We start from the raw sequence: 27,055 nt of genomic DNA, 5'->3' as shown, positions 1-27,055 counted from the left end.
TCTTAAAACATTCCGCGCGTGAGCTCTACACGCAAACAAGTTTAAAAAGGCGCCAACGTTTGCGTCTTGAAGAGTCCAACGGTTACTGTCTGCGTTAACACGGCCTCGAAGGACTTCTGTATTACTGTATTACGGTGAACATTTCATACAGAAATATACAAGTAATCGTATGTTAAAAAGCAAGAAAAAAAAATAATAAAATAAAAAAGACAAAGGAACTGGTAAAAGACACAAAGATTAAGAGATTACAGAGATTACAGAATCAGAAAACTAAGGCGGGATGCAGATTAATAATTATTCTACAAATACTGAAGCAGCAAGCTTAGCAAAACAAAATTTAACTCGCCAAAACTTGGCCATGACTGTAACTTTACGTTCAAATCTATAGACAAACCCAAACCATTAATATCAATGTTCGCTTCACCATTCTCAACAGAAGTTTGTGATCTCACATCCAGACCCATCCATCAACCATATGAAACATATAAGTCTTTCCGACGGATAAAGTTGCTTTACGTAAAAAATATATATCAATAAATAAACATTAATTTCGGAAAATAATGATTTATTTCAAAAAGTGATTTAGTCAGAAATGCATTAAATAGGTTTTTATTATTCATTATTCAGCATTTATTTCGGAGGTTTCAAACAGTCGCACACCGACCCATCTGTACCTCAGCTATTTCTCATATTAGATATAGTAAAGTATTTCAAAATAATTTTGTCTTCATTATCATCGGTGCAAAAATGCTAAACAAGCAAAATAAGAAACTGCTTACTGTTATTGTTTACAATCTAAAGTTTTTTAAAAGCTATTTTAAAAAAGCTAGTTGTAAAATAAATAAATTAAATAGTAGTTGGCAATCTTTTCAGATCTTATTATATTAAAAAACAAACCGTCTCAGCATTAAAGACTGAAACAAAGCAAAAGCATCAAGGACTGAGGAACATGTACATCTCAGTGAGATAATATACATTGATTATGGACACTAGGTTGGTAAATATAGGAAGGATGACATTTGGCTTTGTAAGATCTTCTCCAGTACTGGACACTGTGTCCCTGGCACTCATTCAGCAATATAACTTTTTTTTTTTTTTTTTTTTTTTATGAAAAAAGGAATCCACCTCTACCTGAAACACAAGTAGTTCTGCATTTCTGAAAAGCTGAAAACACACACACTCACACACACACACACACACAGGCAAAAGACAAACATGCATCCAATTCCACATGAAGTATTTTGGCATTATAGAAACCCCTAAATGAAATGCTCCCCTCCTTATGCATTCGTTTCCTCACTCATTTTTCACTCTCTGCTGCCATCACTTCCTCCCTCACTACCGCTCTTCACTTCCTCACACTCTTTACTGTTCTTGCTCTACCGTATCCACTTCCTGACTCTTTATAGCACTCACTTCCTCACTCACACCCACGACCCACTCATTCTCTACCATGACCACTTTCTCACTCGCTCACTCACACAATCATTTCCTCACTCACTACCGCATTCACTTTCTCACTCTTCTACTCTCACTTCCTCGCATTCACTTTCTTACTCTTCCACTCTCACTTCCTCGCTCTTACTTCCTCTCTTTACTGCATTCACTTTCTCACTCTTCTGCTCACTTCCTCTCAATCACTTGCTCACTCTTTACCACATTCACTTTCTCACTCTTCTACTCTTCACTTCCTATCTCTCTTTAACGCACCCACTTTCTCACTCACACCCATGACACACTTCCTCCCTACAGCTCTCACTTCCTTGCTCTCTACCACGACCACTTTCTCTCTCACTCCTGCAATCATTTTCTTGCTCATTACCTCAATCACTTCCTTGCACTCTACCACAAACACTTTCTCACTCATTCCCGCAATAATATTTCTTACTCACTACAGCGATCACTTCCTCACTCTCTACCCCACTCACTTCCTGGTTCTTTTCCACACACACGTCCTCTCTTTCTTCCATGCTCACACTCGGTTCCTCATTACATATCATTATTACTACCTCACTCTTTTTGTTCTTATCAAACCCTACTTCATTTTTTTTACCTACCTCACTCTACCTCCCTAGATTTGTTTTTATCATTCTTTCATTTTTTCATCTTTTCATCATTTCATTCCCTTCGAATGTATCCATATTTCCACATTTCCATCTCAGCAGTCAATTCATCTGTACAGAATTTTCCAATCCCATCAAAATCTTCCCTTATAATTTACACCACATTTGACCACCCACATATCTTTCAACTGTTATCCCTCTTTAAAATAATATTAGATATCAGTAAAAATTTTTTGCTGAAAACCTGATGTTATTTTTTCTAATAATGTGCAAGCATTGCAACCTTACATCAAATACCATCAAATCACAATCAAACCTTTGAAATGATAGGACCCTATGAAGTAGCATCTCTTCCTTTTAAAGTCTTTCTTAACCTACACAGTCTTTTCTCAGCTTCAGACCTTCAACAATACATCCTGGGAAGCCATTTTCAGTCTAGAAGGTACTTTATGGAAGAAGTTGCCAATGCATGTTTAGGTTGTGGCCGTACACACACACACACACCCACACACACCCACAAATTAATTAAATTAAATTAAAATCACATGTCAGTCACATCACACACTATCTCTAGTATGAACTGGTATCGTCTGAAAACAGACAGGAAAATCAGAACTTAGGGATAGTGGTATGCTGGCCACTACTGTAGACATTATTTCCCATGAAACTGCCCAAACATCTCAAAAGATGTAGAGCCCCTAATTTCAGAGGCAAAGTATTTCAAGGAGTGGTTCCTCTGCCTTGCTGGGCCCCCACAGTCCCTGGACCCTGTTGTTGTAGAGTCGTGAGTGACAAAATCCCAAAGGCGTAACTGAGTCACAGTTTTGGTGACAAATTGTGGGTAATGTGTTAATGGGGTCTAAATCACAGTATCTTTGGTGACTTTCCAACAATCGTATTAATTAAGAAGTCGTTTCTTCTGTATTTGTCTTTGTATTCTTCAGGCCCTGTTGGGACTCTGCTTCTCTTTTCAGTGCCCTTTGATTCTGCATTACTCCCTTTAAGAGAAGTCCATGTTGGGTTCCCTGGTGATGTTCTTCCTCTGACGGACTGTCTTCTCTTCATCCTACACAAATTATTAGTTTTTTAATTTCTGACTTTCATTTCACTTAACATTTAGGGCCTTATGTAAAAGGTTGTGTGTTTATACTTACTGATGTGAAGATCCCATTTGGTCCCCATTCTCCAGGAGACTGGTCCTCAGGGTCTTCAGCCTCCTCCTCCTCCTCTTCCTCACCCTCCGCCTCTCTCACTATGTCCATCCCATCCTCCTCATACTCTGTCGCATAGTCAGACTCCTCTGCTAGATACATAAACATCAGTTAAGTACAGGTGCAATAAACAGTAAGTATGTGATATAATACCAACTCTGCAGGCCAACATGTAATAATAAACAGATTGTCAATACTGTCCTAAATTTCAGAAGCTAAATCTTCAAATAAAGGTAATGGGATAAATTGTACAAGTGGAAAAAAAAGAAAAAAAAAGGTTTTAGGAGTAACTGACCATCAGCTAAGTAGCTCTGCACCGGCTCAATCCTGGACACAATTTCAGCTAGATCAGTGAAGTCTGCACTAGGACATGTGCATGACTGAAACAAATAGCAACAAAGCACAATTACTATAGAATGATACACTGAACAGTTGTTCAGGCTCGGTGTTGTTATTTTTGCTCTATATTAATGCCATTTGTAAGGTGTCTGATGTGCTCAATTATGTCTTGTTTGCTGACGACACCAATGTTTATTGCTCAGGTCAAAATCTGGAAGAGTTGGTAATGGTAGTGGAGAGAGAACTGTACAAACTAAAGAGCTGGTTCGGCTCAAATAAATTATCTTTGAATTCATCTAAAACAAAATTCATGGTATTTAATAATAAATTGATAGAAAATCATTTTAAAATTGACCATAATATGTTAGAAAGAGTTAATTACATTAAGTTTTTAGGAGTGATTATAGATCATAAAATGGCATGGACATACCATATACAAAATGTTCAAAAGAAAATATCAAAAACAACTGCAATTTTATATAAATTGCAATATATTTTGAACAAAAGTGCATTATATATATTGTACAATTCACTCATCACTCCATATTTAACATATGGAATAGAAATCTGGGGAAATACATATAAATCTAGAACTACTACAGTTTTTCTACTACAAAAAATGGTCATCAGAATAATTACACATTCTCCATATAATACAACGAATCCTTTGTTTACTGAAAACATTACAATTCTAAGCCTTGGTAGATTTGTATACTGCTAAATTTGTGTATAAGGCAAGACAACATACCCTCCCTCAGTCCTTGCAAGCCTTAGAGGGACATATATGTTTAATATACCATATTTTAGAAATAATTTAAGAAGAAATTGCCCATCAAATAAAGTACAAAGAGTATAAAGATCTTGTTTTTTTTGTCTTGTAATTATTGTATTTTGTATGGTTATGGATGTGTGCATGCATATGTCTAATTGTATGTACCTGTAAGTCTCATGCTTTCCTGTGCAAAATAATGCAAATGGAATTTTGCTTGTTGACCAAAACAAAAAATAAATAAAAATAAATAAAATCCAGCCGATGTGTGTGTGTGTATGCGCGCAATCTAATTAATAAAATAAAAAAAATAAGATACAGAATTCATTAATCTAAACCAAGTTTGGGGTAAGATTATTTAAATGAAAAAATACTTCTATTTAACAAGGATAATTAAATTCAGATACAGTAAAAAGTAACAGTAAAGACTTTAACACTGAAATATTGATGAAATAAAAATGCATTTCAAATAAATACCGTTCTTGTGAACCTTCTATTTAGCAAAGAATCCTGACATTTTTTTGGTATTCATTGTCAAAAGGGTGATGGAATGGTGGCTTGTTTTAATGAGATATTAAGAAAACTCACATCAGTCTTCTTGCTGTCATTGTAATCCGCAGAGCGATGGTCTTTCAGAACATTTTTAATAATGTCCCCACGAGCCCACTCAGTAAACACTAATTTACCATGTTGATAACCCACATCCTGAGAGAAAACAGAAAACTTTAAATATACCAGTTCTGAGAGGTCATTTACCATTGGAATAATTGACCTCTGTACGCTTTAACAGGGAATCTGCTCAAATTTAAGACTTTTTAAGACCTGCACAAATAAAATTAATACCATAATAGCAGGGTATGTCTAAGTTAACATATTGAACTGTAAAATTACTGTAAAAAGATTTAGAGTTCAGAAAGTTTAATAAAATGATTCACTTCACATTTCAGCCTTGTTTTTTTATCAATTATACGCAAAAAATAATCAATTATACATTAAAGGATTGTTATCAATCTTAATATTAATTTAATAATATTAATATATTTTACTGTCTTAATTGATTACATTTTTTATAATGCATTATCTTCTTATTGATCCCATTTACATTTAAAACTCTATGTTTTCTGTGTAAAAACAGGTTGATTTTCACATTGGTCTGAACAAAAACAGCAGATGTGGTTATTGAAAAGGCAAATTCATTCTCTGCCAGCAGGTGGCACTTTCGGAACAGCAAAAATATACCGGTTTCCCCGGTAACCGCAGAACACACAGCTGTGCAGAACCTGATTTTGAAATGTGCAGCGCTCATGTTTATTTAATGAAATCACAGCCTTTTGAAGTTTCATCATCACATTCAGCCATATTGGAATTCTCATAAATTTAAGATCTCACAAAATCATAATTAAGACTTTCTTGTACCATTTAAGACTTTTTATGGGATTACATTTTATACAACTAAATGTAAGAATTTTCACGGACCTGCAGAAACCCTGTATAATAAATACTATACTGGTATTCATTTCAAGAGAGTAGATGTGGGCTTTTTTTCTCACATAGATTTCATCAAATTTCCCAAAGTCCATGGTCTTAAAGCGGTCGATGGGTGGCCGAATATATTCGCAGTATGCGCTCTTCTTGACAAGTTCCAGTTGCCGTACACAAGATACATAGGCCAAACGGGACTGGATTTCAGCCATGTCAGGAACCTAAGAGACACAGGACATTTTTAGATATTTTATGCAGACCTAGCACAATCCATTTTTAACAGGAATCGAACATTAAGGAAATCTTTTAATAGTAGTTATTCGTCATAGCGGTCCAAAAGCTTTCTGTTGAATCGGCTATTCTGGCTCCACAGGAAGTCTTCTAATATCCCACAACACTGACTCACCTTCACTTTCTCTGCCCACGGGTTGATTCGTTTCCATAGCAGCCACCAGCCAGAAAGACTGTCACCGTAGTTACAGAGATCAGTCTCATCCTGGCTGCCCACATCAATGGCGATGACTGTTTTTGTGCCCATATTACGAGCTATGTCCGCTGCAGGGCGTTAGAGTGCCAGTTGAATGCAAACAAATGCACACGTACATAAAGACAGACACCCACAATGTAGCAGGAAGAATCAAAGCACTGTTAATATTTCAGACAAAATACTCCATTATTAACTGATCACCAATCAACACTGTTTAAACAAACCTCCATTCGACAGCTGTCATTTTTATCAGCAATATAATCGAATGAACGTCAATCTTTAAAAGTAAGAATAAAAATGTAAAATATATATATTTTTTAATTAAGTAGATTCTAAAAAACATTTGCTGAGAGTTGTGGTTAAACAGCCTTGTATGTGATCAGCACAAACAAAGGATGGAAAAAGACAATTATATACAATGATGACAAGTAGAGACGCAATTAAACCGGACAACGTGGGCTTAAAAAGTAAGTGATACATGACACAAAATAAATAAAATAAGAACTATACCTTGGAATTTTAACATCCAATCTGCTTTTAAACACAGATGTCTCAATGCAAGGAATAACTTTGTATTTAGCAGCGCAAACTGCTTAATGAACTAATGAATTAAATTATATTAAATCAAATTATAACTGGGAATGTGATGTCACATGCAAAATCTTGTCTTTTTCCTCTAAATTAAGATGTCCCCAGTTGAAATGCAACATCTGAACTATGTGAAATATCTTTCAGCCCAATATGTTGCAATGCAAATTGAAGGACATTATGCTATTGCTGTCTGATGATTTGTATTTTGATTTATTTATGCATATGCATATATATATATATATATATATATATATATATATATATATATATATATATATATATACATATATATATATATATATATATATATATATATATACAGTATATATACAGTATATATATATATATATATGAACACATATATGAATGAAACTGGTAAATTTAAAATTTGACTACAATAAACCACACTTTCCTATATTGTAAAGAAGAATTAAATATAATAATATTATAAATATAATAATATTAATAAATCACAATTTATGACCAATCGTACACCAGAAAACAACAGCAGCTTGCAATGACTGACATTTAGAGTCTGATAAAAGTAAGGCTGGTGAGGACAAGAGGTCAAACAACTGAGCATCTTTGTCCACACCACCCAATCCCTGCAGAACTTTATCCATTTGTCTCTGAACAAATCATAATCTAATAAGACACCTGAAATGAGTGAACACTTTAAATTAATTTGAAATGTGCAGGAAATCTCCAAGATGCCAAATTGACTAACTAACATTACAATAGACACGCATTCTGAGTTCAGATGGATAAAGCAAAACCACTCATTCCACCCTCAAAATGACAAAGAAAATCACAGTATACTTACTCAGAGCCATGTAGCTCTTCAAAACAAAAATTACATGATTGACCAAACCAGATTGTGTTTCTGGCCCCAGTGGCCCTATCTCTGTGGAGTTAGGGATGCTCTGGGCCATACTTGCCTGGCAGGTTGTTGATGTATCCTCCATCCATGAGCAGGTTTCCATCTTTAGGGTCGCAGAGGGGTGGCAGGTACCCGGAAAGGGTCATGCTCGCCCTGACATAGCGCCACAGGGAGCCTACCACACCAGGAGGGGACAATAACCTCTTAATAACCTCTTTAAGTATGTGTACATAACGCCTCAGCAGTGTTTGGATATGACCCTGAAGTCACAGTTTTGGTTAGTAGCGCACGGACCAGCAGGGAGATACAGTGATGGTCACCCCAAGGACGGTGTGCGCTGGGTTAGTCTGGCCTGCCTCATTCAGTCAACCCAACCTTGACAGAGGTAGAGTAAACACCCAAGAGGTAAGGTTGACTTTTCTTTCAACCCTGTCTCACTGGCTTTTTTCAATCAGAAATGTAAAAGAAAAAAATATAGTGGAATTTACCCTGGAATTTACATATTCTGATAATATATTCCTACAGTTCATTCACTTAAATTCATCCTTATTAATCAGTAATGATGTATTTTTTTCAGACAGAGAGGAGACAGGGTTGAAAAACAGTCAGTGAAACATTGGGCACTGCCAGCCTGTCCCGGCCTGTAGTACTCCACTCGACCATCAGGTGACAGGAGAGGCGTGACAGTGACATGGGTTGGAAGGAGAGAGAAGAATTCAGAGAGGCAGGTGCATTCAGCATGTGGCACCCTTAAAGGGACAGTTCACCCAAAAATTAGCATTTTGTCATTATTGATGCTGATAGTGCAGTGCATTTTTGTAGGCTGAAAACCAAAAACTAGGTAGCATTTTAGCACTTCCAGTTCCATCTTAAGTTTTTGGTTAAATGCCTGAAATAAGGTCTACGGTTAACACAAGCACAACATATTTTTATGTTTTTTGTTATGACATTATAAATACCATCTTGTGGTATTTAAAAGACTTTTACTTGTCTTGAAAAAGGCAATTGCTAAAAAATGTCTAAATAGGACTACAAAGGTTCTCTGGGACATTAAACTTAACCGTCTGATTTCATTTCATAATCGTGTCTTGCAAACTATTCTAATTCAAATGTAATATATATATATATATATATATATCAGTTTATTTATTTATTTATTATTTTTTGACTGAACTAAGGTGATGCTAACTTGCAGTTTTGCCTACAAAAATATGTCATCACGGCAGCACTCTGTTTACTCTCCCTGATTTTCAGTAAAGTATATTTTTTATTTTGAGGTGATTTACTGCTAAAGCTAAAAATGGTTGCCCACTTAAAAATAAAAAGGTCTGTCTCTGAGCCTGTATAAACATTTACGACATACTTAAAGAGTTATCCTGTGTGGCTAACTGTGCTGTAGGATCCAGAACACCTCCCAGTGAAAAAATCCTTATAAATATTGTATACATGTAGAATAATGGCCTGCAGTACATAAACATGCAACAGTATGCAGACAGAGCGTATGGTGTGCTTGTGACAGCCAAGCTTAAGGTAGATGGGAAGAGTGCACATGATGTGAACATGATAGAAGAGAACAGGGAAAATACATCAGCTTGAACAGCAAAACAAAAACGGAAATATCAACAAGCATCAGCAGCCATCATTTACTTTATCATCAGTGTTGATCACAGCTTAATGCAAATCAACATTTGCAGTGGTTAAGCTAGAGGGGTTCTCAATTCCAGTCCTTCTGACACCCTGCTTTGCATATTTTGTATACATCTCTTATCACTTCAGAGGTTTGTTCTATTCAACCGTACGAGTGCACTGGGAAGAGGAAATTCTGCCATGATTCAAGTTCGAAGGGACCATATATGTTCCATTTAGAGGGTACTGAAGTGTGCAAGACATTCATTTAAATTACATACATTTTTTCCTAATTCAGCTGAATGTAATGTTTATTGTGTTTATGAAAGCACAGTCTCTCTCCTCATTTCTTTCTCTCATTGAATACTATCCTCTGTTCCTTCCAAGCCATGGGTTCCCAATGTAAGCAGGGGGTTAATTCATTTTAAACAGAACAAGAGACAATAAAAAGCATAGGGTAACTGAGTGGTTGGTTGTCGCAGGGATACTGGTGTAGCAGGTTTTTAAAAACCTCCTTTAGGCTTCTGGATGGCTTTGGTGAAAAGGGGGCAGAATCCTGACCTGGGACATTGTTAACATAGCAACCATCCACGAGGAGGTGGCCGTCCTTGGGGTCGCAGAGAGGAGGCAGATAAGGGGTATAGGAGGCACTGGCTCTAACATAGCGCCAAACACAGCCTGGCAAAATGAAGATGAAGAGTAAATCAAAAGTAGACAAGACGTGGAGAGAGTCAGAGCAGGGAGCGACAATAAACAACAGGAAACAGATGAGTGAAAATGAGAGGGGGGTGGGGGGACCCAAAATTCTCTGACAGCAATTCCCCATAATTCTCCGTAGATTCATGGACATCATTCTGAGATCTGGCCAAGTCAATCAGACATCTTGTTCCATTCAGTACAAAAAGGATAACAAAAACTTGATTCTAGTTTGTAGTAATGATTATAGTAATTTCCGTAATTTCTCTGGACCTGTTATGTCTAACTTGTGCAATGTGAGAATAAGAGGCACCTAAGCAATAATGCAACAGCAGAATGAAGAGGAAACGGCATTAGAAAGGCAGGGGAAGCAAATGGGTGATGCATTCTGGTCCTACAGACACCACTAACATGGATTTTACCTTCTACAACTGCTAATAGTGTATACCTGACATGATGGGCTTTTAGAATACAATGGAATGAAAACGGTGAGATAAAGATGTGTGAAAAGGATGACACTTAATGAGAACTTTTTTTTTGACACTAAACGATTTAACTTTTTTCTATGACAAAAGCTGGTTAGGACAGAAGGAAGACAGACAGAAACTTTGAAAAAAAAAAAAAAAAAAGGGGAGATAAACATAGTGGGAAAGAAAAGAGACAAGCTTTGTCCTTGCAGTTAGTGAGACATGCAAATTCAATCCCATAATTAAACTGGGCAAACACGGAAAAATTATTATATTACTTAATAAATGATAAATTAATTAATCATTCCTAATTAATCATTAATCAAATGCCCTAACATGGAACCTTGAGGATCCCCAAATTAAAGCTCAAAGTGAAGAGGACCAAAATTCAGTCATCACTCACCATCTTTATGAACACGCATAGCAGAAGCTGTGATGTCTGTGGTCACATTAAAGTAAGGCAGCCACAAGTCCTACAAATACAAGCAAGAAAAAAAACGTTATATGTTGTCGTACATATGATAATCACCTTTCCTAATTACATCAGCTATTCCAAAAATTAAGTGAGTTCAAATAATATTGATCAGTAGTAATAATACAATTATGAAAAATAATAAAACAGTTTAGAGTTTTAAAACAGATGAACCCCCAAAAGAGTTTGGGGACCTCTTACCTCGATCTGTTTGTCCTCAAAGACGTTGGAGACGCTGGTGTTGAAAGCAGAGCCAGAGAACATGGACGTGATTGGATAAGTAAGGTCCAATACCGTTTTGAACACAGAGTTCATTGCCTGAAGGCAAAAGAGATGGGTTAAACGAACTGAAATTTGCGTGATTAATAACTAAACATCTATCTTATCTGATTGCTTATCTGATTGCTTAAAGAAAGTTAAAGGGTGTCAGTCGCATTACCTTTGACCACTCTCTCGCCCTCTGCTTGACCCGAACAGCACTTCTCTCCTCTGCATACAGAGCACCAATGAATGAGCCAATGGAAGTCCCTCCCACTATGTCAATGGGAATTCCTGCTTCCTCCATGGCTTTGATTACACCAACATGAGAGCAGCCCCTGCAAAATCAAACAATTTTGAAAATAAGTTAATTGTACAAAAATCCCTTCAGTCCATTTTTAACCAAAGCTGTTTTAATGCAAGATTAGCAAAAAACAACAACATTGTGGTACACATAGAAGGAGAACAAAGGCCATTTTTAAATGGATGTCAATGGAGGATAGGTTTCACAATCCTGAATAAACTGCTTTTGTGTGTAAACAGCATATCATTTAATAAAGCGACAGCCTATTGGCTAATTCTTCAACATGTTTGCTATTAAAAATTACTTTTGGATTTACAATGAAACATGCTGTTAGTGTAGGTAGGTAGGATTCAAGTTGGATTTAGTATACAGCACTTCCCATTCATTCTTATGGTATGTTAACAGTGACTGACTGTCATACAACACAGAAATTCGATGTCGTCAAGACTGAAATGTGATTGGTTATCAAGGCACACATGATCCAAATTATGCCATTATGGTAGAGCTGTGGACCTTGGTATCTTCCAGTAATAATAATACCATTCTCTGCTCACCTGGCTCCGCCTCCACCGAGTACGAGGGCGATGCTGTTTCCTGTTAGTACTCTGGCCAGCCGTGAGAAATCACTGTGTCTGTCTGCAGTCTTCTCAAAAACCTTTTCATATACCTCTCGCTGTTTAGGACAACAACCCCACCCATATCAAACATAAGAGTTACCAACAATCTTTGTTCTGTAAATCAGCAGAAAGCTAAACACGTTTTGTATTTTTACCAGTTTGGAGGGGCTTCTTCTTGAGAAAACTCTACGGGGGCACTTTAGGTGAAGGTGTCCAGAGCACCAGCTGCGCATGTTTAGCCATTCAACGGTTCTCGACGGTCCCGGCCCGTCCTCACGATGCAGCAGGGCTAACTGCTTCAGGGCTCGTACCGCTGTGTTCTCTAACATCTGCTCCAACTGAGAAGGTAACAACATGGGAACACTTCAGAACACTTCAATTTGATCTTACTCACAATAAGATTTTTTTTGATTCCATTCAATTTGATTTCTATTAATGGTTAATGATTTCTATTAATATTTATAATGTGTCTTATGTATGAAAAAGACAAACTAAGAATATTTATTGCACAATTTGAAAGTGAACAATATAAATACATCTATATACAGGCTACTTGGAATATAACAAAGCGTGCCTATTTCAGAGCTGAGAACACTGAGGTATTCAATATTTCATTCGTTTCAAGAGTTTCTTTATTTCAATGTCTTCCATCATTAAATCAATTTTCAACATTTTGGATCAATTCTTTAAAGCAATTCATTATTCAAAAATCCACGTTTCAAAATCAATGCATATTTAGTAGAGGTGTAACAATACACAAACATGATGGTTCGGTACATTCCTCAGTTTTAATGTCACCGTTTGGTACAGCAAGGGGAAAAACTTGTTTATTATTTTTTATTATTAAATAAATCTACCTCTTTCTTTAAATAAATTCAGTAATAATTCAACTTTTCTTTGAGATAAAAATCTACCTCGGCTTATGCTCAAAAACTATAGTGAGCCCTTTTACATTAGGCCAACTATAAGGTTACAGTTAACAACAGAGCCCAAACTTACATTTAATTACTATTTATTTTTCTAAATATAACAAGCAACACTCAACTTGAAAAAAATTATGCAAACATGTAAAGTGCACGTAATGTAGTTTTTAAATTAACTTAAAAATGATAGAAATTCTATTTGTTGTTGAAATAGCTATATTCATTTTGCACAGAGCCTACCATGACTCGTTTCACAACAGACTGACTTATACATTAAATAATTAAGACCTCAGGTAAAGTATAATATAATGATTATAAAGTCTAATGTTTCGCGAAATGCTGTATTTGTTCGGTGCACAAACGTACCGAACTGAAACACCTGTACAGAAAATCTTAGGTACGAATTTGTGTACCTTTACACCCCTAATATTTAGTGTTGAGCTGCTTACACCTGTAGTGACTGCACATTCTATATTAATGTGCCAAGTTGCGCAACCTGAAGTTGTGCCTTGCTTAAGGTGAAAAGTAAAAGTTTTTGAATCTTTATCTGTTGGGTTACCAGCTCTGCTCTTCAACCACTACAGCACCTCAAGCATCTCACATGAATGTGGACAGAAACAACACTAGACTCAAACAAATACCTCTCCAAGTGCAGGTTCCTGGTCTCCGAGCCCCACAATGAGAATGCAGTCTGCTTGACGGATGCAGCGTTGAGTCCATGGGGTCATACTGCTGTCCGTCTGATACAGCACTATACGATTAATGTCTTCCTGCTGAGCCAACCAACCTGATAACCTGTACTCATGAATACTAGAGAAGGACAAGCATTTCAGATTACAATTATAAAATCAGTGAGATAAATACATGTTGTTTTGATCTGATATATACCTGTCCAATGCAGAAGCGCCAAGTCTCTCTCTGATGATGTCACTGGTTAGCAGCAGAGTTGGTCCTGATTGAAGAATGAAAGTGTGTTTGATTATGCATCTAGATCATGGGCTTTAAATGTCAGTCACGTCTTAAGTGTACCTATGGCACTGAGGGCGTGGCTGAGCTCCAAATTGAAGGCACTGATTGGCACCTCATCACAAACAGGAAGCACGGCCACAGTGGAGAGATTACTGGCTGGGTTAGTGACATCAGGACTCGACGCCATGCTTGGCAGACCCAAGGCAGAGCCTACAGAAAGGCAAGAAAAGAGATCTTAACCATACTTAGTTAAATCAACAGGTTTGATTCTGAAGTCTTGTCAACTTTAAGCATGGATTTCTTTACTCTTCATTTGTTTAAACATAAATAAAAGGCTCTGCTGCATATTCTTTATTCCTAACATGATGTATCTTCTCAAGATGGACTTTACTGAAGCACAGAATGAGCTGTGAATGATTCATGTTTGGTACTTGAAAAAGGTCCACGGGGTTGTTGAAGGTTCCCCAAAATCTTCTGCCCCAGCAGATGAATCAAGCGTGTCACCACCTGTGGGTATCTTCTCTTAATATTGTTGAGCGTTCCTTCTGGAAGCTTCACCAGCTCAGTGTCTCTGACTGCATGGACTGTGGTGGCACGAGGCTGTCGAGTCAAAGCCTCCACCTGAGGAAAAAAAAGAGACATAGTTTAGTGATCCTAAATTCAGTTTAGATTATATTCCAGAGCTTTAGACTCACAACTCCAATGAGGTCTCCCCGTCCATACTCTCCAACCAGCTCCTTCTTCCCATTCGCTTTTCGGATGACCGAACGCAGTCGTCCATTCAGCACAATATAGGTACAGTCGGACTGATCATCTTGCCTATGGACCACAACTATTTTAATGATAGAATGCAATAACGATGCTGTAAATTCAGCACTGCCATCACAGGAAAACAAATGACAAAATGACAGAAAATGTTAATTGTAATAATATTACTATTTTACAGTTTTTTTAATCAAATAAATGCAACATTGGTGAGCATAAGATACTTCTATTGAAAATATGTTTGTAAAAGCCATTTTGGTCTTATGTACAGGTATTTCCAGTAGGTGTCACCCTTTCTTGATTGTTCACGATATAGATATAGGTAGGAACCTTCCTTCAGGTAACAGGTGTTGCTGGAGGGAAGGTGTACACAGTTTTTGACCGCTACGCTAGGTTGTTTGTCATGCTAGACAAGTCATTGTAAAGGTGAAGGATTGGTGGATTTACTGACTGTTCATTGGTTTCTTGCCTATATGGAAATGAAGACCAGTAACGGTAAAATAAATCAACAACAATGAGCAATTTTAACATCTTGTGTGGACATTCCAGTTAATAGTAACCCAAGCGTGCGCGTCCATTACAAACACCATCCAGCATCCCTCAGCAGCTTAAAGTATTAGACTTGGCCGCTTACAATAAACAATTAAACAGTAGTGTAGAACAATATACTAAATATCGAGCATCGCGTTAGTTCAGTCAGGCCACGTTAGTCATGCTTGCATCAGCTGACAGTCAGCTGTTCCTGACGTGTACCAATCCAGTCTTGACACCTATCACCTGCGGTCTATTCAAATTCCCATTCTTCAGTGCCTGGAAGCAGTCTCTCACATTTTGTTTACAACTCACGTAATTGTGAATTGTAATTATATATATATGCCTCTAATGGTTCTGTTCTGTACCCCAGGGGGGTTTGTCTTGCTGCCCTCCCCGCTCTGTCCAAGCATGGCTGCATGGACAGGTGTGTGGAGTGTTGCCCAGAACATAACCATACCGCCATCACTAACTGTATGCAATTATAATCGTCATAAATATACTTGACAGAGGTGGTCCTGATTGAAATATATATATATATATATATATATATATATAACTATAAGATTTCTTAAGATTAATCATCCAATCGGCAACTTAAAATTAATTATCCAAAATACATTTCTTAATTACACAAAGTTATATTTGAACTACCACTTGGGAATGTTGCCAGCCAAATAAAAAGTTACAACTGAATAATTAAAAAATAAAAAAAATTCACAAGAGCTGTTATGGTACCTGTACAGGGCCCGTCCGGCTTCAACAGCCATCCAGTCAATGGCGAAATCCATCTGCCGTACAAACGGGGACATGCGGATAGCCACGGTGTGAGCTGCACTGAGAACTACACTTGGCTGCTCACGCATGATCCTACAGGGGGCAGCACAAACAGACAACATTACTCTGCTATCTATTGATGGAGATTAATTCTTTGTTTGTGTTTTTCTTTGTGAGATTTGCTATATCTACAATGGCATTCAAAAGACTGAATATTTAAGTGAAATCAGCTGTAGTACTTTATAGACACACTCACTCATAGAAGTCAGATTTGGAGATCTTGAGGTAGGTACAGTCACGCTCCGCTTTAATGGTAAAGATGAGCGGCTCTCCTGTGAGTACAGCCAGCTGACCTACCATCTCACCCGACTGGGTCACAAACAAACACACTGCGTCCTGCTTGTCAATCATCTTCTGATAGACATGAAGACAGCCAGACAGGACAAAATGCAGACTCACATCCTACAGGAAAGAAACCGAATTACAAAGATTACAATAACTGTGCCTTCAAAATAAGAGATGTAAGGGTTAACAACTAAATTAGGCAGAAGAAAATAAATGGGAATGAGCACCTGGTCTCCCTGTCTGGCTAACACAGATCCAGCTTTAACATGATGAAACGTCACCCTCCCATTCAGCAGTGCAGGGTCCTGATGATGAAAGAGGGCATATGAGGAAAGGGCATCACTCCAGTCCAGCAAAAGAGAGACAGGTGTGACCGTCAGAATACAGAGGAGAACTAAAGTAAACAAGAAACTGCTTCATTTTACTGGAAAATGAACTTTTGACAACAAGATACCTCAATCTTCATGAGTTTGAGAATCTCTTTCTGGGCCTCGTCGAACACTGTGGCATTAGGTCGTCCTTGAAATGGGCTAAAAATGTTCTCCACTCCGGACTCGTCCTCAGGATACAAATACACACTTGAAGGAGCCTCATCCACCATCACCTTCCTCTCCCGCTGCTCCTGTGTCACAGAAAACAAGCAGTTTGGGTCATATTTCAGTGAGGTTTTTTTTTGTAATACTTATTCTTAAAGAATATTCTCATTACAATCTCATTACTGCAATACAAAGTATGTTAATATGTAAGAAGTGAAATGAGTGTACAAAAATCCTCACTCGTGTGAAAGCAGGTGGAGGGGGCGCTCCATCCTCAGCAGATACAGAGATACGGCCTCTCTCATAAGCCATGTCGAAATCTGAACGTAGACCCTTCTGAATTCCTAAGGTCAGCAACAACATTACAGCATCACACCAACAAAAGCATGATATGTCATACATTTCTATAGATTATACACACGCACACATTGTAACTATGAATTCTATAATATTACATATATATTCTTATATGTACACTATCAATCAAATGTTTTGGGTCTTTAAGATTTTTGTGTATTTGAAAATATATATTTTTTTTATGCTCAGCAAGGCTGCATTTATTTGATTTTAAAATTAAAAGTAAGAATAATTGTGAAATATTACAATTTAAAGAGTTTTCTGTTCTTATATATTTACCAAAGCACTTTTTTCATAGTTTGGCTGGTCCTGCGACTTATAGTCAGGTGCGACTTATTTATCAAAATTAATTTGACATGAACCAAGAGAAATGAATCAAGAGAAAACATTACCGTCTACAGCTGCAAGAGGGCTGTAGACGGTAATGTTTTCTTTTGGTTCTAAATAAATACAACTTATAGTCCTATGCGACTTATTTATGTTTTTTTTCCTCGTCATGACGTATTTTTGGACTGATGTGACTCATACTTAGGTGCGACTTATAGTCCGAAACAATACGGTGATTGTTTTTCTTGTGATCTCAAAGCTACATTTTCAGCATCATTTCTCCAGTCTTCAATGTCACATGACCCTTCAGAAATCATTCTGATATGCTGATCGCTCAAGAAACATTTATTATTATGTTGAAAACAGTTTTGCACCTTTTTGTGGGAACAGTGATATACAGTATATTCAAGACACATGGACCTACCAGCGATGTCTACAGGCATAGATATAGTCCTACTGAGGGTCAATGTTGTGCCACCATCCTTCCCAAGATCCCCACCTGCAGACAGGGTGCATCCAAGATCAACTCTCATTGTAAATAAGTAAACAAGCAGATGTTATTATGATATAAAGACTCACCAGTAGCATTTTGGACGGCAGCCTCACGATGTTTATCAGGAACAGTGAGACTGCCAAAGCGTTTGCTGTGTCGTATGGGACTGGAGCGTGTTGGATGAGGGGAGGCAGGAGAGGGACGAGCCTGCGTGTCCTAAGTGAACATGGACACAAAAAAGAAGTAAAACTTATTTTGGATAGTACTAAATATTTTAATCTTTTTGCATGATAGCAACCAATCGTAAGAAAGAAAGAGTGTGTGCATGGAGTGTAGCTCTCTGTTCATTCACATGGCTGAAGAGTTCATTGGTGAGCCCCAGGTAGTTGTGAAGGGCCAGAACGGTCACCCTCTGAAGACGGACCATGATGATCTGCAGAGGACACAACAGGAAACATATTCTCAATTATGTGCAGCGGCCTTACAGACAACAATGGAATCTTTCGGGCAATTTTAAAATTCCAGACCTGAACCACCCGCACAAGGCTCTCTGGGTATTTCTCAAAGATGGACAGAAAGGCATCGACAGGTAGTCTGAGGACAGTGGACACTTCTGCCGCTCTCGCTGAAACAGTCTTATATGGTCTCTGGTGACCCTGAAATACGCATGCATACAAACACTGTGAACTATGCATAATTTCAAGAATATGTAATGCATTTTCCAACGTCAACTGCTGCAAAAAATATGCTACCTGACCTTCTTATAGGGCAGTTTCAAAGAACAGGGAGAGGGAAAGAGGAGAAAAGTGAAAAAAAAAAACACAAGTACAGGAAAAGGAATGGGAACAGGAAAAGGAAAAGATAAAGAAAATGAGAGGCAAACAAAGGTTGTGTAATATTTTATTTGTGTAAATTAAGTAATTGGGTTTCCTGTGATTTTAAACAGCATGAGCACACAGAAAATGGAATTGTGGGTGTGACTGACTGTGATGACATCAAGGATGCTCAGTAGACTGTGAACACTGTCTCCAGGGTAAACCTCTTTGACCACTCCATCCTTTCCATCCTTATGAAAGAGAGAGAGAGAGAGAGAGAGAGAGAGAGAGAGAGGGGTGAGTCCAGGGTTATTATTGTTAACTATATCTAAAACCATAAAAAATGTTGTTGCTTCAAATAAAATAGAAACTAACTGAAAATGTTAAAAAAATTAATTGGCAGTTGCCAAGGAAGTATTTCCATTTTTAAAATGACTAAAATTCAAATTAAAACAGAATGCATAGAAACTAATATTAACAAAATATTAATGAAATCTGTAGCAGTATCTCAGTGATACTACAATAACACTGGATGAGCGATTATTTTTTTTGCCATAACAGTGAATACACACACCTGTCCAGTAAGACACAACTCCAGCTTGCCATCCTGTACCACATATATGCTGCTATCAGGCTGACCGGGTCTGAAGACGTATTCACCCTGCTGGAACTGCAGAAACACCATGTGCTTACACAGCTCCAGGAACAGCGGCTTCTCGAAGTGACCCAACACACTGCAGGAGACACGTTATATATCAGATTTTACCTGAAGTTCTCTTTAGTTTCACTCTTGATGTAAATCAGTTCAGAAACAATGGGAGCGTACCGCACGTTCTTCAGCATGTAGAGCACCTCAGATGGCAGATGAGAATTGGCCACGTCGAACTCTGTGAGATCTGCCTCCAGCACTGACGGAGGAGGTTCCTTCATCTGCAGAGAGGGCACTTCTTTCTTAAAGCGCAGGATCCTGAAAAAACAGACATACTGTTAAACCTAATTGTCTGAGCAAATAAAATGGCCATATAATGGCACTACAGAAATGTACTTTTTGGCAATATTTAGCATCTTCTGTTTCTTTTTGAGGCGGGGCCTGGAGGATGAAGCGGAGCCCACTAGTGAAGAGGTGGACTGAGACACCTTCCTGATTATCTTCCTCCCATAAAACCAGACTTTGTCTCTTTTACGAAAACGATATTTCGGGGCTTCCTGAGCTTCACGTTCTGAGAGGAAACACAAACAAGCACATATATACACAAGTAAATACGATTGGAGCGTTCATGTAAAGTAATTCAGGGTTTCTGCAAGTTTTATGAAGGTGAATTTAAGACTTTTTAAGACTAATAAAGAAAATTTAAGGAATAAAGGAAGGGAACACTAGACATCGATATGTTCTCTATGTGTTCTCTGATGTCAAAGGAGAACAGTGGGTTGTTTAACAGCATTTAATTTTTAAAAATTTAGATTACTTGATCATTTTACAGTGTACAGAAAAAAAAACATTCATTTCACAAATGTGTTTTTGAAAACTAACTGCGGAGGTGCATCCTGCGCAGGACAAAAAATATCAGGACAGCGATAAGCACGATGGCTACTCCAGCGCCGATTACAATTCCCACCACCTGTACACAGACAGAAAGACAGTGAGAAATCAAGAAAACTTTCATTTCTGAAGGATCATGGGGCAAAGAAGACTGGAGTAATGATGCTGAAAATTCATAATATATATATATATATATATATATATATATATATATATATATATATATATATATATAATTATTATTATTTTTTTTTTTTTTTTGTATACAAAATTATTGTATACAAATGTCTATGAAAATGAAATAGCCCAAATATTGTGATAATTTGTCATTCATGGTGGAAAAATGCAATATTTGCACACTATTTGCAAATGCTGTGATTCAGTGTAACAGTGTCTACTGACCATGCTGGTCTGCAGCTGATCCTCCAACAAACTCTTGATGTTTCCAAATCCGTCCAGCTACAAAACACACAGGATGTTATTACAGGCTTTTTTTGAGACAACGCTGGGATCAAAACTGAGAACATGTTAAAAAAATACTAGCTATCTGGCTCTTGAACAAAGAGAAAGCGAAAAAGTGATGGAAAGTTAGAGAAATATCTGAAAGATAAACTCATTTGTTACTGGAGCACAACTATTTTGTTCTGTTCCATAATTATGTAAACTTTTCTTCTCTCCGCTGTGCCGTCATTCCTTCAAGCCTTCCCACTCTGTCACTCTCGTACTCACACATTTATTCTTTCTTTCTTAGCTCATTTATTTTCAACAAAGCAAGGCCCACAGTGTCTCTAAAGTGAACAGCCACTTTCAGTTTCTACAGTAGCTCAGTGCATTAAGTGGAGAGTCAGTTATAAATGAAATAATAATGAATCTTACACAGACATGATAAAAGCACTGCAAAAAATTTTTCCTTGCGACTTTTGTTGATTATTAGCATGCATATTACTACTGCCCATTTATTAGTACTTATAAAAGCACATATGAATGCCTTATTCTGCATGACCATATATTTAGATCCTTTAATTCTACACAATACCTAAACTTAACAACAGCCTTACTAACTATTAATAATAAGTAGCAAATTAAGAGTTTATTGTTGGGGAAACTCTTAATAAATAGTGTATATATGTTCCCTTTTCTAAAATGTTACCAAGATATTTATATATTTTGTATAGAATGATGAATATGAGTGTGCATTGTATGAGTGCAACACCCTTGGAAATGAAGAAGTACTTGAAGTAGTGGGTTTTATCATCTGTGGAAACCACATAAGCGTGTGAATGTTAACATCCGCTAACATACACTACTAGTCAAGATTTTTTATGTTTTTTTAAGAATTCTCTTCTGCTCACCAAGCCTGCATTTATTTGATCCAGAATACAGCAGAAGCAGTAAAATTGTGAATTATTTAAAATAACTACTTTCTATTTGAATATATTTTTAAAATGTAATTTATTCCTGGTTTTTTAAGCATCGTGATTCTTCGGAAATCATGCTAATATTATGATTTGCTGCTCAAAATAATTTATTATTATGTATGTATGTTTTCTAGGTAACTGAAATTAATGCACTTTTCATCTTAAGTGGAAATATATTATTTTAATCATATTTTCCAAAATCACTGTTACTTAATAATTACTGTTAAACCTATCTTAGTACCTTAAACCTGAACATAAACAGTTTATGGGTTGAAAAATGCTTGGACAGTCCAACACTGTGTTGGAAGCAAACATGCCCCTGCGTTTTGTAATCTTTGGACCGAGATATGAATTTGTGCACATAACTAGACATCTAGTTGCATCTTCTAAACTCTAACTTTTCCCATCATGACAGAGCAAAAAAACTAATTTCACACCAACAAATGTTTCTAAACAAGTCACATGATCAGATTATCTGCCCAGCAACCAAACATGTGTGTGTAAGGTAAAGCATTAGGGTGGTGCTGCTCACCTGTGGAGCTTCTGCAGACTCTGGGCCTGATGTGCTCTGTCCCATTCTACCTCAACACACAGCTGGGCCATCTATGACAGCCACTGCAACACACAGCAAGACAACAGGCTTCATGCAGCATGCACAGATCAGCATCACACACACATTCAATAAGAATCACTGCAGGCTAAAAAAAAAAGCTTCCTATAAACATATTCAGTTCATGTCCATGCACATTACAGGGATCAGCTGGATAGATTTTATAATACAAATTAAATGGTACTAGATTATTAAACAGATCAGGACTGAACAATACAGCTTTCAAATCAAAGATCACAATCAGCAGAGGAAACTATCCAATCACAACTCCTCCCCAAACTGATGTCATCATCCCTGATAAAACACACAGATGCAGCATGAGTGATTTTCATTCTGATCTTCCCACCAATAACAACATGTTCCTTTCACATCCAGGGTTGCACGAGGCGCCTGTTTGTACACATACACTCTGATTTCACTGACCTAAGCACAACACAAGCCCTTCATATTCACTACACACATAAGCACATTTATAGTGGGAGAGCCCAACTTTCAACGAAGACACATGTGCCCTTACATCTCACATCTACACCTTAAAAAACAGCACGAGTCCATCTAAAGCCATTCGGTGATGATATCACAGTGTCTAGAGGCCAACAACTATAATGATTGGGGGTGGAGAGAGGATTACTGAGATCACAGCAGACATAAAAGAGATTCATCCACATCTGGATCTGAGTGTGTATAAAATGCACTGCTAATGGCTGGAGATGCAAGCCAACTATGAAAGAATTACTGTTCATAGTATACAGATGAAAGAGACATAGTGAGTGATTGAATCACATTCAGATCGATTATAAGCAGAGATAGCATTGACATTCAATAACATGCTATAGAATAACAAGAGAGGGAATGGAAACCACAGGGTAATGATGAACTGGGGGGGGGGGGGGTCTGAAATGCCAGTATTCATTACTCACTAATGGGCACCTTATAATAGCCATTGTCCTCTATTAACAATGCTCTTACACAGTTTTATTTTAAAGCCCCCAACTGACAAATACAACACTCAACAATTCAACAAAGCATCAATGCAAAGTCCTTCACTATATTAGACATGTTCAACGGTTCAGAAATGCTTAAACACAATGTGAACAACTTTGATTAAAAATTTTATGCATACAAGATGTTTCTGCACAACAGAGACAACTCATGCATGACTTTAATGGAAACAACCGCTATTACTTTCCATGAGTACAAAATAATGCCTGAAACTCTAAATAAATAAAAAAATTAAAAAAAATAAAAAATAGTCAGGGAAAGAAGGTCAACCCAAAAATGTAATTTATTTACCCTGAAATTGTTCCAAACTTGTATGAGTTTCTTTCTTCTGCTGAACACAAATAAGATAGTTTGAAAAATGTTGGTAACCAAACAGTTTCTGGTCCCCATTGCCATCCATAGTATTCTTTTCCCTCCATATAATGGAAGTCGGCAGGGATCGGCAAATCTTTGGTTACAACTTACCAACCTTGTTCAAAGTATCCTCTTTTATGTTCAGCAGAAGAAAGAAGGTGGAGTAAATGATGACAGAATTTTCATTTTCACATGATCTATTCCTTTAACCTTCAAAAAGGTTAACACTTTGCCAACCTAAAAAAATCAGCAACCTAAAATGTTCACCCAAAACAGTGAGAAAACAAAAAGGATTTTTCAGTTTCAGCCAAGATTGTTTTGGAGGGCAAAAACCACTGACTGAAACAATCTTGTGTGTGCACAAACTTCACCAGGACCGCAAATAATGCCAGAGCAGAAATATCTAAAAAAAAATTTGGCTGTACATGACACCCTAACCAGTTCAGTCACTCCGTTACCCTAATTTTTGTTTTTGGGCTAAACTAAATGTTGGCTGACCTGACAAAAAAAAAAAAAAAAAGGAAAAAAAGGCTGTCCTGTCCTTAAAAGCTGGACTTATGTTTTTATTATTCAAATTAGCTAATCTAACATCACCAGTTCAGCATATTAGGACAAAATTGTGAGAGTATATTATTTTATATCTGTCTAAGGTGGAATGGACCAAAAACAACTGTTAATACAGACATTCGGTGTCTTTAAAACTAGCTACATTCATTTTATGAATACTTTGTCTAACTTATCTAATAGTAAAAGGACAGCTATTCGTACCTCGGCTCAGTAATGGGACACTAAATTGTATCCTATTCATTACAAGCCCAGATGACAGCTAAACCAATATGCATTAAAACCCGATTGCATATCTGTCCGTTATTGAGGGCCATGACTCTGCCGATGTTTTCTTTCTGTATTCAGTGCTGTAAACTGAAGTGACCGTTGGCGGTGATGCTGTGCGGTGACCTCCGCAGATCAACACCACGCAGCATCTGCGACCTCGAAACACTGACAATACACACACACTCTAAACTAACACTAAACATACACTGCTCTCTCACAACATAATAATAATAATCAGAAATTGTACATGATGTTTAGTTGATAACCATACCTGACACAGTGACGGTCTGTCCTGAACTGTCAAAAAACGGTCATAACCGGAAACATCCGCTCAGAGCTCTGTGTAGACTCCGCCCAGTTAGTGCAACAACCAATCAGGGATGGCAACCAGACCAATCAGATTTCAGAAAATTTACATTTAGGGATTCCCTGCCCGTTGTTTTATACAAAACATTCTTATTCTTTAGCTTACTGACATAAACTCATGACATAGTTAATGTGTTTTATGATTTAGTCATCAGAAACTGTAAAAATTCAACAACAACAGCAAAAAAGTACAAATTTAAGATATTATTAGGCTTTTTGTAGCTTTTTAGACTGTACAAACCCAATGACGTACTGAGTCTTCTATTGAAGGAAATATGATTAACTAATATATAATTATATAACTTACGTTTGTATTATTTACAACATATGGTGTGAAGTAATAAGGTCAAAGTATTTATTCTGGAACCATCCTACGTTTAAGCAATTGTATAGCAAAGCAAAAACTAAATTTAATGTATATATCACTAACTCTGATTTATGCCTTGAACCGAGCTAAGAGCAGTTTGCTTCAAGGAAGATCAAATTCTCTGAATAAGCCAGATATTAATTTAAGAGGACAAGGGTAAGCTTGAGAGTTAACTGATCAAAATGAACATAATTTACCAAAATGCTTTCATGCTAATTGAATTTAGTTATGTCGTAATCTCAATCATTAACCACCTGGAGAGAAGTGATGGATTTTGTAGTTCACATTACACATTACAGCCATCAAACTACATTATGCATAGAAATGATCTAGTACCACCTAATGGTGATCTTTAAACATACAGACTGCTTACACAGACAGACACCACATTTTTTTTTCTTTATGTAGAAGTATTTTAACCATATTTAATAGAATGTAGATGTGATAATTGTAGAGCTCCGAACAGTTGACAAAGGCATGTCACTCTACTCGAGCAGCCAGGTGTTTTTTTTTTTTTTTGTCAAATGAGACAGTGAGACCATAGACTGTATAAGACCGTTTTTATACAGTTTATATATGAGACACACAAATTTGAACAACAAGTTTTGCCTTCTCCAAATACCCTCACTTATAGTCTTTGCACTTTATTACTTGGCCACTTATATGATGTATTTTTTGTATTTGGCCCAAATGTTCAAATGAGACGATCACAAGAGTATACAACTTTTCATTATCTGATGGGACACACTTTAATTTCTGGTGCTTCTAATTAAAGCGATGTGACATACAGCCAAGTATGGTGACCCATGCTCAGAATTTGTTCTCTGCATTTAACCCATCCAAAGTGCACACACACAGCAAACACCCGGAGCAGTGTGCAGCCATTTATGCTGCGGTGCAACAGGAGCAGTTGGGGGTTTGGTGCCTTGCTCAAGGACACTTCAGGCGTAGTAATGCCAGCCCAAGATTCGAACCCACAACCCTAGGGTTAGGAATCAAACTCTTTAACCATTAGGCCACGAAAATACTCTATTATCTTTTAAGCAATCCATGGCAGAGTTGTATCATTATTGTGAAATCCTGGATTATCTCCTGTAAGTATTGATCATCAAACTAGTTTTTGTTGTAATAAAATATTTATTAGGGTTATTAATATTGTAATAGATAAATGTAGTAACAAATATATTAGAAATATTAAAAAAAAACGATTTGTTCAACAATGTTTTGGTCTACTAAATATGTAAATGTTAACTGGAAAAAATTATGGTCAATAACAAGTTTTTTTAATTAATAATAAGATTAGAGAGGTATCCTATAAAATTTTACACAAAATTTACCCTGTTAAGGAATTGCTTGAACGTTTCAATTTGAATATTGAAAATTTATGTGAATTCTGTAGCTATGCCAAAGAATCTTTGACTCATCTTTTTTTATTGTATTTATACTTTTTTTTTTTGGTTGGAT

The 27,055-nt window shown here is 36.9% G+C and overlaps 1 protein-coding gene across 5 annotated transcripts; it reads right to left on the bottom strand.

Moving 5' to 3' along the window:
- Positions 1-593: 593 nt before the first annotated feature.
- Positions 594-25,205, bottom strand: LOC128018765 (patatin-like phospholipase domain-containing protein 6). Of its 5 annotated transcripts, none has more exons than XM_052604526.1 (34): positions 25,130-25,205; positions 22,591-22,673; positions 21,043-21,099; positions 20,632-20,719; positions 20,146-20,320; positions 19,927-20,067; positions 19,675-19,834; positions 19,271-19,351; positions 18,813-18,941; positions 18,611-18,718; positions 18,372-18,501; positions 18,217-18,291; positions 17,349-17,452; positions 17,027-17,194; positions 16,800-16,877; positions 16,484-16,689; positions 16,189-16,320; positions 14,850-14,973; positions 14,586-14,775; positions 14,215-14,364; positions 14,074-14,137; positions 13,827-13,995; positions 12,418-12,600; positions 12,200-12,318; positions 11,523-11,679; positions 11,285-11,401; positions 11,015-11,084; positions 10,010-10,126; positions 6,271-6,419; positions 5,933-6,085; positions 4,971-5,087; positions 3,570-3,654; positions 3,218-3,366; positions 594-3,129 (listed from the first exon to the last, which is right to left on the bottom strand). In XM_052604526.1, the coding sequence occupies exons 2-34, from the start codon at positions 22,633-22,635 to the stop codon at positions 3,064-3,066; spliced, it is 4,056 nt and encodes a 1,351-aa protein (XP_052460486.1). In that variant the 5' UTR covers positions 22,636-22,673; positions 25,130-25,205; the 3' UTR covers positions 594-3,063. The 5 variants fall into 5 exon arrangements, with proteins under 5 accessions (XP_052460486.1, XP_052460479.1, XP_052460493.1 ...); XM_052604519.1 differs by lacking the exon at positions 10,010-10,126 and adding an exon at positions 7,881-7,997; XM_052604533.1 differs by lacking the exon at positions 10,010-10,126 and adding an exon at positions 7,881-7,997 and having other exon boundaries at positions 3,218-3,363.
- Positions 25,206-27,055: the final 1,850 nt, after the last annotated feature.

The sequence above is a fragment of the Carassius gibelio genome, chromosome A1, assembly GCF_023724105.1.
Source record: "Carassius gibelio isolate Cgi1373 ecotype wild population from Czech Republic chromosome A1, carGib1.2-hapl.c, whole genome shotgun sequence".
NCBI lineage: Eukaryota > Metazoa > Chordata > Actinopteri > Cypriniformes > Cyprinidae > Carassius > Carassius gibelio.
The sequence above is the reverse complement of the archived record's forward strand: the minus strand, read 5'-3'. Positions and strand labels throughout refer to the sequence as shown.

Excerpts from the sequence above, each read along its gene's own strand:
- LOC128018765 (XM_052604526.1), bottom strand. The coding sequence starts at position 22,635 with ATGGGACAGAGCACATCAGGCCCAGAGTCTGCAGAAGCTCCACAG. Across the intron at positions 11,680-12,199 it reads CTCGGTGGAGGCGGAGCCAG|GGGCTGCTCTCATGTTGGTG; the intron begins GTGAGCAGAGAA and ends TTGATTTTGCAG. Across the intron at positions 5,088-5,932 it reads GGAAATTTGATGAAATCTAT|GATGTGGGTTATCAACATGG; the intron begins GTGAGAAAAAAA and ends GTTTTCTCTCAG.